The following is a 13,743-nucleotide window of genomic DNA, read 5'->3' on the forward strand; positions in this document are numbered from 1 at the left end:
TACTTTTTACCGTGGCAGGGAAAAGGCTATTTTTCAAATGGAGGACATTAATGGCCATGCGCTAATATAAAAATTGGCATGCAACTGTTTACTACCTGTGCCATTACTGCCTCCTATTTAGTAGAAGGTAAGTGTTCACATGCTAACCCGGCAGTAATCGGGCAGCACGCGGTGTTGCCCGATTACTGCCGACATGCCTACGCCCCACCCCCACACTAGAAAATACAAAATTATTTTCTGGTGTGGGAAGTGGCTCAAGGCAAAAACAAAACTACTGTTGGGTGCCTGGGCTTGCCCGTCAATATAGCTGTTTTGCCGTGCGCTACCCACATGGTAGCCCTACCACCACTTGATAAAAAGGGCCCCTAAGTTTCATGTTGGAGAGTAGTCCTGTATTCTATCCATCGCAATCAGTGCCAGGGGCAAAGGAACTCTTTTTCGGTTGGAGTGACCCAAGCTTTCTAGCTGTTGATGCTGTGTTTGGCAAAATATTGATTGGGCCATGTGGCTCACTCTATTCCACTCTCTAGGACTGCTGAAGTCCAATAATGCATCAGGATAGTGTTGTCAGAAATCCAGGACTGGCCTAAAATCTCCTTCCTGGAACTGAACACCTTGGAAGCTCTATTCTTTGAGAAGAGTTAGCAAATTCTGCAGCAGATTTTGCAAAATTCTAAAGTAATTATATGGCAAATTTGCATGACATCTCTCACTAACCAAAAAAAAATAGGACCTCATTTTATTGCAAATCTTTTGCATTGTTTTTAAATCTCACTCCATGGAATGATCCATCCTTGGCATCTCTGGAAGCATGGCATGGACCTTACCTAGGGTAGCCTGGCAGGATCAGGGTTCCAGAGCATCTCAGCGCTGTACTTAAGGGTCCTTTTACTAAGGCATACTCACGTTTTTAGTACACGCTAAACACAAGAGACATTCATAGGAATATTTATTTATTTATCACATTTATACCCCACATTTTCCTACATGTTTGCAGGCTCAATATGGCTTACAATAGACTGAAAAGGCTATCGCCAGTCCAGTAGTTATACAAATACAATAGATTGTGGTAGACAGAGTGGGTAGAAAGAACAGGGTATAAAGGGAGAAAGGGTAAAGGTAAGAGAGTCCAAAATGGTCCATTTATATGCTGTTTTGAAGGACTCTGGGTTTTATGTTGGAGCCTGGGGGTAGGCCTTCCGGAATAGGCTGGTCTTGAGTAATTTCCTAAAGATGAGATGGTTTTGAGTAGTTTTGACAGCTTTTGGCAGAACATTCTATAATTGGGTGCTGATAAAGGAAAAAGGATGAAGCGTAAGTGGATTTATATTTGAGTCAGTTACAGGTAGGATAATGGAGATTTAGGAATGAACGGGATGAGCTTGAAGTATTCCTGGCTGAAAGATTGATTAGGGTGTTCATGCATCCTGGGGCTTCACCATAAAGAATTTTGTGGACTAGGATGCAGATTTTGAAGTTAATTCGTTCCCAATGCAATTTCTCTCGAAGGGGCTTGGAACTTTCAAATTTGGATTTACCTGATTAGTCTTGCTGCTGTGTTTTGGGCAGTCTGAAGTTTCTTTACAAGTTGTTCTTTGCATCCTGCTTTTATTCCATTACATTAGTCTAGGTGACTTAATACCATTGATTGAACTAGATATCGAAATACTTCTCCAGGGAAGAAGGATTTTATCCGCTTGAGTTTCCACAATGAAAAGAACATTTTCTTTGCAGTGGAATTAGTTTGGCTGACTAGCGATAGGTTGCGATCGATAATTACACCAAGTATTTTTAGGCTCTCAGAGATAGGAAGGGTGAGGTTTGGAGTTATTAAAGATGAAGGTTTGAACCTATTATGTAAAGATGAAAGGATAAGGCAGTGCGTTTTCTCATTATTCAGCTTCATTTGAAAAGTATTAGCCCATTTGTTCATGATGCACAAGCCAAGATTGATTTCTTTGGAGATTCCGAACAAGTCATTTCTAAATGGGATGTAGATTGTGACGTCATCGGCATAGATAAATGGGTTGAGGCCAAGATTGGATAAGGATTTAGCCAAAGGGATCAACATTATATTGAAGAGTGTAGGGGATAAAGGGGAGCCTTGGGGAACTCCACAATCAGCTTTCCACGGCGGTGATAGGGTTGAATTAGATTTTACTTGGTAGGACCTGGAGGTAAGAAAACCCTTTATCCATCTAAATACATTTCCCCCTATTCCAAAGTAATTGAGAAGGTATGGTTTACCATGTCAAAAGCACTTGACATGTCAAATTGGAGAAGGAGTATGCTATTGCCTATAGCTATTTCCTTTTTGAAATTGGACAAGAGGGTAATTAGCACGGTTTCGGTGCTATGAAGGGGGCGGAATCCTGATTGTGATTCGTGCAATATGGAGAATTTGTCCAGGTATCTATTAAGCTGCTTTGTCACCATACTCTCCATTAATTTAACCAAAAGAGGGATGGATGCAATTGGACGATAATTAGTGAGATCGTTACTTTTGGGGTGAGTAAAATGTTGCCTTGATCCTCCTGGAGGAAGCCATAGGAATATATGGGTATCTCTAGAGTTTAGCACATGCTAAAACTTAGCACGCACTAAAAATACTAGCATGCCTTTGTAAAAGACCCCTTAATCAGGACTCAGTGAGGAATCTGGACCTGGCTCCCTCACATTCATCTGTTTCGCTTTCTGGCACTAGCCCCCTCAATCTATGGCAGAATGCCTATATATAACCGCCATTTGTGTGCTTAAATTTGTAAAATACTGCCATCCATGCACTTAAATGTACACATATGCTTTTAAGTAACAGCAGTGTGCTTAAGTGCTATTTTGTATTTGTGAACTAAAATGGCTTAGTGCATTCACAGGGAAAGGCATAGGTGGGGCAAAGGCAAGGCCGATATTTACACACATAACTTACAGAACCATCATTTATTAGATTTAAGCTTACTTAAAATCAATTACTTTGAGTTGGCCATTAGTTTACAGGACAAGGGGTAGTGTTACAGTAGATTGACACTCTAGAGATGTCATTTGGATTTGTGTTGTCACTCTGTTATTTTTAACTGACCTAGATGCTGTATGAAGTGTGCATGTTGATATGCTTTCCTATTACTGGATGGTGTTCTTTTCCCTTTTCCTTTTTGTTTTATTGATTGTTCACAGCACTGACTTGTGCACTAGATTGAGTGTATATCAAACTCTAATAAACATAAACCTTTTAGGTGCTCCCCTTTATGTCAAACACAGACCCGGTGTAAATGCGCATACCTGCATTTAGGCTCATGGATTCCAACTTAAACGCTAATATTTAATCGCAATTAACCGCATGATTAAAAGTGTTATTTATTTATTCATTTTCCCACTGCAGTTCCTTATGACTCTGAGCAAGTCGCTTAACCCATCATTTCTCAGTCACAAGGAGCTGCAGCTGTGGGGGAGGGGGGAGAGGGGGGATAGCTTACCTTTCATCTGTAGTGGGAATTCATAGAGCAGCTAATCACCATTTACAGTAAGCCTCTACCACGGGCAGTGCTCACCTAGAAGGGTATTAAGCTTGCCTCTGTCTAGGGGTACATTTGGAACTACAGATCCAGCTGGGTACTTTCTGTTGGCAATTTCCAAAGAATCACTATGCCAATATTTGAAATATATTATTTATTATACATGACAATAAATATAATACTTAGTGAAAAATGAAAGCAAACGCACAATAAATTCCTATGGAAAAATACACAAAATATATAACGCAGAGAATTACACCAAATAGATATCTGCATATAAAAATATATTTCTAGGCAGGGGTTACCACTGGAGAAAACTAATTTCTTCGATATAATGTGTACAGTGCTGCATGCATTTAGTAGCGCTATAGAAGTGATTAGTAGTAGTAGTAGTAGAATCATCATGGTACTGATAGCGCTAAAAGCAATTTTATTTGATTGGCTGTTCTCAACGACCCCTTCAGTCCAACGTTGGTGCTGCTGCATGATTTACTAATTATATCTTGAACCTCTTCAGATTCACGATTCCTCTACTGTACAGGGGACTAAATTTAGGTAAATCTGGGAACCACTTTGGCAGACCTTGTCTGCCCAGGCACGTAGTCAATTGTTAAATATGTAACTGCTCTTTTGACACGTTAATGTATTCTCTGTACTTACTATGGTGTCAGTGGGAGGTGTTGGGGGGAGGGAAAACATCTAAAACATTTTCTGGTGATGTTGCGTATTGAACAATTGTTGGTAGCGTTGCACTGTTCCTTTTCTAGTTTTTTTTCCAATAAAAATGATTTAAACATAAAAATATATCTCTGTCAGTACTGAGAAATATATCTGAGAACCAAATTAGCCAAATAATTGGCTAAATAAACCATGTGCCTGAATTTGACAACAAACAATACAAGTTTGACTCCCCACTGTAGACGTAAAGCCGAAATCTCACCCTGAGACTTGCTTTTTCGCTGATCTCTGGATAGATGGATGGTTTCTTTGGTGAGCTACAGCTGTGGACAGCCAGCTGATCTGCAAAGAGATAACCCTATTGCTTCCTTAGTACCAGTCAGCTGTAGTTATTAGCTTATGTCCCTGCCTGGTGCGAAGGTGACGGACCTCATGCATAAGCTAGACAGGATCTTAGATAGTGCTGTCTTTGTACATGTGGGTACCAATGACACAGTAAAATGTGGGAGAGAGGTTCTGTAAGCCAAATTTAGGCTCTTAGGTAGAAAGCTGAAGTCCAGGTCCTCCAGGGTAGCATTTGCAGAAATGTTCCCCGTTCCACATGCAGGACCCAAAAGGCAGGCAGAGCTCTGAACTCTCAATGCATGGTTGAGACAATGGTTCAATTCACAAATTTGATCACCCTTATCTCTTGAATTCTGCTACTAGTTCCCCCTCCACCCCCCTCACTGGAAGCCTGCTCTTTGTTTAAATTAGGTGTCCTTGCCCTAATGACTGAGCGATATGCTAGCTATGCTGATTGGGTGTTAGAGAGAGCCAATCAGCATGCACCTGTATTCTAGGCTGAGACAAAAAGATGTCATTGAATGAATCCTGCCCACACTTTGCCACTCCATGAGATAACTGAATTACATGGTAGGGGAGTATGAGGTTTGTTGATTGTGTAGATATTTATAAATTATATGGTTGCAGCCTAATTATGTGGTTTCTTTCATTGCTGCGGAATCCCCCAGGACACTGATGATGAGTAAGATTGCATGGTACACCTGAAACAGATGACCATCATTTTTAATATATACTGTTAAAATTCTCTTTTGCAGATGGTGACAATGCATTCGGCACAACTGCAGAAGAACTGAGAAGGAGAATTGAATTGTTAAAACAAACTGTGGTCAGAAATGTGAACAGGATCATAAACTTACAGAGCAGCATCCAGAACCAAGTGGTGGAAATGAAACGTCTGGAGGTGACTGACTTTATGCACATTTCTCTTTCACCTAATGCCCATTTCCCCACCCATAGCATACCCCCTTTTGCCTGTGTGCATTTAGAATTTAGAATATGCTTAGAGAGTTGTGCGTATAAATTCTAATTATTTCCAATTGGTACTCATTATTGTTTGTTAAGTGCTGTTAACTGCTGATTGGCTTGTTACGCCAATTAACTTATGCTCTGTAACACAATATGCTTGGATTTTGGCTTGGGTCTCTAGGCGCGCTATATAGAATCCGGGTGCTAGCTTAAATGCTAGTATTCTAAACATTGAAGAATGTAGGACCGGATTCTACATATGGTGCCTAAACAAATCAGCACAAAAAAAAAGCGCACTTAGCGATATTTTATAAACCTCGGCTAAAGTTAGGCATGGTTTATAGACTACATATAGCACACATTCCTGCGATTAAATTTAGTCACGGCCATTTACACCAACTAAAACCTGGTGTAAAAGCACACGACTAATTTAGGTGTGGATCGGGCATATTCTATAACATTGCACGTAAATTTTAGGAACGCCCATGCCCACAACCCGCCCATGCCCTTCCTATGGCCACACCCCCTTTACGAGCTAAGCATGTAAATCCTAATTAGTGCCAATTAGTACCATAATTGCTTGTTAACATCCAATTATTGACACTGATTGGCTTGTTACCCAGTTAATTGCCACGCACAAATTGAATACGCATACTGATTTGTGCACAGAAATTTAGTGGGTAATGCCTAGTGAATAAAATTGCCCTTCATGTGACTCTGCCCATGGTCCACCCAAACTATGCCCCTAACATGCCTACACTCACTTTCTCATCACCATATATACTGTATTTTATTTTTGTATATATCTTTATTGAAGAAGGAACACTGGAGGAAAAGACTCACGAGAGACAATATCATACAGTAGAAATGCAAACAAAAAAAAGTGGAAACAAGATCAACAGGCGCCTGGACAATTAAACCATGAACAAAAATAGGCAGTACAGCCAATCAAATTCAAATTGATCAATATACAAGTCCTCTCTAAAGCCTCCAGCACCCTCCAAGTTTTAAACCAATATGACCCACTCCCCCAACCACACACATCACTGAAACAGCTCAATCACATGCCAATCCCCCACCCACCCACCCACAAACACACACACATACAACACACAGTCGGATCCAGCGCCAAACCCAAATGTAAAGAAAATAGGAAGCAAAGGAAGATTAAAAGCCCTAGATGGTTAGGAGGACAGAAAAGAATACCCACCATCCAAGAAGAACTATGCTGCAAGGACCGCAATATTCAAGGGCCCAAAGAAGGAGAAGAAGCAGACACAGCACAACACTCCTTAAGCACATAACCGAGGAGAAATTTTATTAGAGGTCTTTTATGCACGAAAATTGAGTTAACATGCAAACATTCCTTTGTAAAATTACTCCCTACATGCAACTCTGTCTTATGCATATTTCTTGTAGATATTCTGAAAATCTCACTGATTGTGAAGCTACAAGAACAGGTTTGAGAAGCCCTGTCTTAATCAGACCAACAGTTTCAAAGCCATGAAGGATAAAATGATTGGTCATGACTAAAGCTAGAAGTCACCAGTGGAAACACCTTTAACTGCCATACTTTAGTTTCTGGGTTGCTTGTCTCTCATTAGAATCAATAAATATAGATAAATCATATTATACCAGATTGTCAACTGACCAAAGAAACTTCTCTCTGTTTTATCTCATTTAACTTGCACTGTCCAGAAGGACCTCATGCCTTCATCTCTTACAGTTGAAGAGCTAATCTAATCTAATCCATTGCTTATATACCACACAGATCCCAGCAAGAGGTTCATGGTGGCTTACAGAGCTGAGGTCTACATTGGTGGAGAGGGAAGCTATGGAGCGAGAAGGGGAAAAGGGAAGAGCGAGAAATGGGGGAGGGATAAGTAAATATTAAATTTTGGCAAATAATAGGGTTTTCAGTTTCTTCCAGAACTTCATGTAGTGTGGTTTGGAATGGATTATGATTGGTAAAGAGTTCCATTCAGAGGTGGTGCGATAAGTGAACAGGGAGTTAACCTGATATTTGAATTTTAGATTATTAATTTGAGGGAACTTCAGGAGCAAGCTGTCACAAAGTCTCGCAGAATTGTAGAAGGAGAAGAGTTGGATCAGTTGTACTGATGTGTTACCATATAACACCTGAAAAACTAGGCAGACCAATTTGAAGATGATGTGGGCTCTGATGTTTAGCCAGTATAATTCTTTTAGATGTCTGGAAACACTTTCAAACTTCCTTAGTTGGAAAATCAGCCGCACCATGGTGTTCTGGATGAGTTGAAGCTTCGATAGAAGTTTGTTGTTCAATCCGGTGTACAGGGAGTTGCAGTAGTCTAGATTTGACAGAACCAACATCCGGACCAGAACTGAGAATTGTGGTTGTTGGAAGTAGGATCTTAGTAGCCTCAGTTGGCGCATATGGAAGAAGCATTTTTTCCATACCTGGTTGACTTGTGTCTCTAAGGTTAATGTGGAATCCAGGGTGAAACCCAGGATTCTGGATTCTTTGGATACCTTGAAGGTTGCTCTATTGGGTAGCATTAGATCTGAGAGTATACAGTCCATGGTGTTGAAGAACCAGAGTAGCTTTGTTTTATTTTGGTTCAATTGGAGCATGTGCTCTGTGGTCCATTTGTATATTTTCTGCATTGTCTGGTAGACTCGGTCAGAGGTTTCGCTAAGTGTGGATTTCGAGGGGATGAGCATTAGTATGTTATCAGCGTACGAGAATATGTGTTCTCCATCCTTTAGGGTCATTTGGGAAAGGGTGCCCACGAATAGGTTAAATAGTAGGTGGAACAGCAGGGAGCCCTGAGGTACACCGCATGTTGGTGCCCAACTCTTCGATAAGGTATCCCCTTTCCAGACTGTGTATGAGTGGTTTTGTAGGAAGTATCTGAACCAATTCAATACAGTTCTTGTTAATCCAAGGTTGCTAACTCTGGTCAACACTAAGTGGTGGTCCACGGAATCGAAGGCAGCAGAGATGTCGTATTGGAGCAGGATGATCTGTTTGCCCCTTGCAAGGGAGTCCCTGACGAGGAGGTTAGCACCAATAGGAAAGTTTTGGTGCTGTGCTGTGCTGTGGTCTAAAGCTGAATTGCATGAGATGGTAGCATGAGAACTTCTCAACTTAGTCAGATAGTTGTTGCCCAATGAATGTTTCAAGTAGTTTGGTGAGTAGGGTGATCCCGGCTATGGGTCTGAAGTTAGAGGAGGGTAGGGATAAGTCAAGGTTAGAGGCTTTGGGGATGGGCATAAGTGCGATGTGTCCCGTCTCTTTTGGGAGTTTCCATTTATCTAGTAGACTATTCAGGAATAGGGTAAGCCATAACAAAATGAGGGTTGGAGGATTCTTAAACAAGAAAGAAGGGCAGAGGTCTAGTATACATCGACAGGATGGTACTTTTGGAAGCAATTGTTGGAGGTTGCAGGTGGCTATGGGCTTAAAGGTACTCCACTGTTGGTACATGAGCATGTGGACTGTTGGGTCTTCTTTCAGGGGAGATGTGTTTGTTTGTTTGTTGGATCTCCCTGAATCTTCAATATTTTAGTCTGAAAGAAGTCAGCTAGGACCTGTGCATTTGGTTGGTTAGAGATCTTTTCTTTGCCAAGGCTTGGGAGGGGGGGGAGGGAAAGTCGTTCACAAGTGTGAATAGTGTTTTTGGGTCTGGCGATTTGGGTCCGATTAATGCAGAGTAGTATGTCTTCTTTGCTTCTGTACAATGGAATGTGTAGGATCAGTGTGATTCTTTCCATTTGGATTTAATGTGAGGATCCTGTGATTTCCTCCAGGTTCTTTCCAAGCGCCTACAGGACCTCTTGAATTTTTTCAGGAGATTGGGGTATCAGGGGTTTGGTTTGGTGGACCTAATCTTTTGCAATTTCAAGGGGGCTGTGGCATTCAAGCACTTCTTGGTGATTATGTCCCACTCTGCTTTCATCAATAGTGGGTCCTTTTGTTGCATACTGATCTTTTTCATGACTAGGTTCCAGAAGGTGGTGCAATCAGTTTTCCTCCTTGTTTTATTGATGAGCTTGACTTTTCTTGTGTTTTTGGTGGACATACAGATTTGGATGTTGAAGCAGGTGAGGTAGTGGTCAGACCATGGAATGGCAGACCAGTCAACATCAGAGAGAAGATGTGAGGGGTAGGAAATGACCATATTGAGGGTATGCCCCTTTTTGTGTGTGGCAGATATTCACCTGAGGGTTAGGTCGGAGGATATTAGGGAGGATATTTAGGTCGTAGATCCTGGCATCATCTTGTTCTAGGGGTAAGTTTAGGTCAACAACTATCAGCAGTCTGGGGAATTGTGAGAGGCATGAGCTTAAGAGTTCAAGTAGTCTTGCTTCTGTGTTTTGTCAGGGGCTCGGAGGTATATTAACAGGATTCCAACCAAACCGCACAAAGGGCTACAGTCATCTTGGAGTTTGCACAGCATGTATTCAAGTCAGGGAGTGATGTTGAAATCAGTTAGGACCAAGTGGAAGAAACCTTTGTATATTATGGCTAGGCTAGCTCAGATTTTACTACTAAGGTTCATTGCTGCAGAAAAGCTTGTTCCTTCCCCCTACATCTTCACATATGGTGATGCTAAGTCCTCTCTGTGCCTCACCATCTTCCACTGGGTCTAGCCTAGTCACACAGGTCTCTTTAGACAAATTCTTGGTCCCCTTGGCTAAGGTGGCTGAGTCCTTATCCAGTTCTCTCTGTCATTCCTGGTCTTCTTTTGACTTGAAGCAAATAACCATATTATAAACAAAAACTTAAGGAGAAAAACATATACTCAAAGGAACACATTACCTTAGCCCCTAGAAAACCAATATAGGCTTATCCACTCTAATCATTGCACATGAGAAAACTCCAAAGAGAAAATTATGCAGCATCAAAAGTTATTTTGAAAAAAACACATCTGAAAAGCTTTGTCCAGCTGTCATGTAAAAATCCAATGATTTATTATTGCTTAGCATAATCATATCAGTTAAATCTCCTACATGGTCTAGGTTTTATTTGCCAGGGCTTCTTCAGAGAGAAGTCATCATAATATCAAGTCAACATCCATATTGTAATTAAAATTTCCTACACAAAAAAATATATGTATACGTAATTTGAATGCATATCAATTTTTTTATTAACTATAGTAACTACTTACATAAATATTCTAAAAATATCTTAAAGGATAGTTACACTCCAGCAATCCCTGCTTCATCCCTGGTGAATTACCTGCCCAAACAAACATATGAAGCTAAATAATATCTTAAGCGCCAATCATCACCCAGCATAGAGACCTCATGATATCTTAAAATCCAATCAACACCAATCAACTCCCAGCATAAGGAGCACTTGATATCATGGACCAATCACTGGATGTAAATGGGTTTAAATTTAGATGTATCCCACTGAGCAGAGAATCTAGCCAATTTTAGGGCAGTGATTGCATACTATTCAGTCTCATTATTGAAACCAAATGAATGCATCATATTCCGTTTAAAAATCCATCATTGTTCCTTTCCTCCTCAAAATGCACCACTTGTTCCTCTGATCCCATCCCCACCAACTTACTTAACACCATCTCTCCTACTATCACCCCCTCCATCTGTCATATCCTCAACCTCTCTCTCTCCACTGCAACTGTCCCCGACACCTTCAAACATGCTGTAGTCACGCCACTCCTCAAAAAACCATCACTAGACCCTACCTGTCCCTCCAACTACCGCCCCATCTCCCTCCTACCCTTCCTCTCCAAGACACTTGAGCGCGCAGTCCACAGCCGCTGCCTTGATTTTCTCTCCTCTCATGCCATCCTTGATCCGCTTCAATCCGGTTTTCGCCCTCTTCACTCGACAGAAACAGCACTTTCTAAAGTCTGTAATGACCTGTTCCTTGCCAAATCCAGAGGCCACTACTCCATCCTCATCCTCCTGGATCTATCCGCCGCTTTTGACACTGTCAATCATGACTTACTTCTTGCCACACTGTCCTCATTTGGGTTCCAGGGCTCTGTCCTCTCCTGGTTCTCCTCCTATCTCTCCCACCGCACCTTCAAAGTTCACTCTCATGGATCTTCCTCCACCCCCATCCCCTTATCTGTTGGTGTTCCCCAGGGATCGGTCCTTGGACCCCTTCTCTTCTCAATCTACACCTCTTCCCTGGGCTCCCTGATCTCATCTCATGGTTTCCAGTATCATCTCTATGCTGATGACACCCAACTTTATCTCTCCACACCAGACATCACCGCGGAGACCCAGGCAAAGGTATCGGCCTGCTTATCCGACATTGCTGCCTGGATGTCCAACCGCCACCTGAAACTGAACATGTCCAAGACCGAGCTATCGTCTTTCCACCAAAACCCACTTCTCCTCTTCCTCCACTTTCTATCTCAGTTGATAACACCCTCATCCTCCCCGTCTCATCTGCCCGCAACCTCGGAGTCATCTTTGACTCCTCTCTCTCCTTCTCTGCGCATATCCAGCAGATAGCCAAGACCTGTCGCTTCTTCCTCTTTAACATCAGCAAAATTCGCCCTTTCCTCTCTGAACACACCACCCGAACTCTCGTCCACGCTCTCATTACCTCTCGCCTGGACTACTGCAACTTACTCCTCACCGGCCTCCCACTTAGCCATCTATCCCCCCTTCAGTCTGTTCAGAACTCTGCTGCACGTCTCATATTCCGCCAGAACCGATATACTCATATCACCCCTCTCCTCAGGTCACTTCACTGGCTTCCGATCAGATACCGCATTCAATTCAAGCTTCTCCTTCTTACCTACAAATGCACTCAGTCTGCTGCCCCTCACTACCTCTATACCCTCATCTCCCCTTACGTTCCCGCCCGTAACCTCCGTTCACAGGATAAATCCCTCCTCTCAGTACCCTTCTCCACCACCGCCAACTCCAGGCTCCGCTCATTCTGCCTCGCCTCACCCTATGCTTGGAACAACCTTCCTGAACCCTTACGCCAAGCCCCCTCCCTGCCCGTCTTCAAGTCTTTGCTTAAAGCCCACCTCTTCAATGCTGCGTTCGGCACCTAACCCTTACCGTTCAGTGAATCCAGACTGCCCCAATTTGACTGCCCCTATCGGACCGACCGTTCACTTGTCTATTAGATTGTAAGCTCTTTGAGCAGGGACTGTCTCTCTTTGTTAAATTGTACAGCGCTGCGTAACCCTAGTAGCGCTCTAGAAATGTTAAGTAGTAGTAGTAGTATAAGAGAGGTTTACTCTTTCAATTACTACAAACTGGAGATCTAGTAGAGTATGATGGTGACTTTTCCAATGTATATCAAGGTGAATGTTTCAAAGATGTTCCACAGTTCTGTGCTTTATTTTTTGTTTGTCTGATGTATATTGATTGGCAAGGAAAAAAAATCATTTACACTCCTGAGCTTACTACAATCTGAATACCCTCAAAGTTTGTATTGTATCTCCTTACAAGGATGAGTTATGCAATCTGTTTCCATAGCGTAGACACAGTAAACACAATGCCACATTTTCCATGCTCATGCTCCTCTGGGGGAAGTTACATAGTATTTCAAAATAATTTTTGATGTTGGATTAATTTTAACTTTTGGAATTTTTTGTATGCAATTAGAGTGGATAAGCATAAATTGGCCTTCTTGGGGCTAGAGTAATATGTCCTTTTGAGTATACATTTTTCTCTGTAAAGTTTTGTTTATAATACGGTTATTTGCTTTAAGAAATATGTGCCCTAGCAGTGTTTCTCTATTCAATTTTTTTCCACTTGAGTCTTTTGATTCCATTATTTAAATGTGATAATTTCCCCTTACATGTATAATCATCTTTTAACTTGGCCATATATTCTTCTCTCATGAAATTGACATCTACTGTCAGGGTCACCACATATCCATTAGATTCTATGCCTGGTTCAGCATTCCCCAACATAGTCTTGTTCCTCTGGCTATGACACATCAATAACAGGTTATCTATTGGTGAAGTTGAGGTCTCCTGGAAATGGGTGCTTGTTCACCCTATACTGAAACAAAATCTACTCTGGATCTCTCTATAACTTCCAACTCTCATCCAGTCTCTAACTTACTTTAGGGGTCCTTTTTACTGAGGTGCACTAATAGATTTAGCGCATGCGCATAGGAATATAATGGGCGTCTCAGTTTCAGCATTTCTTCCCCTACCTGGGGGTCTGTCTTATCTCTAAGCCCCCTCTCACCCTCTCCCTCCTCTCACTCTCTCCATGAACAGACCTGGCATTTACCTCCTTCTTTCCT

General features: G+C 41.8%; 1 protein-coding gene across 2 annotated transcripts in view; it reads left to right on the forward strand.

Moving 5' to 3' along the window:
• Positions 1–13,743, forward strand: part of FGA (fibrinogen alpha chain) — a 34,852-nt gene that overhangs the window by 12,481 nt on the left and 8,628 nt on the right. For both annotated transcript variants that reach the window (XM_030191622.1, XM_030191623.1), the window contains exon 4: positions 5,288–5,433. In XM_030191622.1, coding sequence (XP_030047482.1) covers positions 5,288–5,433 — 146 coding nt within the window. The remainder of the gene's footprint in view (positions 1–5,287; positions 5,434–13,743) is intronic.

The sequence above is a fragment of the Microcaecilia unicolor genome, chromosome 2 (assembly GCF_901765095.1).
Source record: "Microcaecilia unicolor chromosome 2, aMicUni1.1, whole genome shotgun sequence".
Taxonomy (NCBI): Eukaryota; Metazoa; Chordata; class Amphibia; order Gymnophiona; family Siphonopidae; genus Microcaecilia; species Microcaecilia unicolor.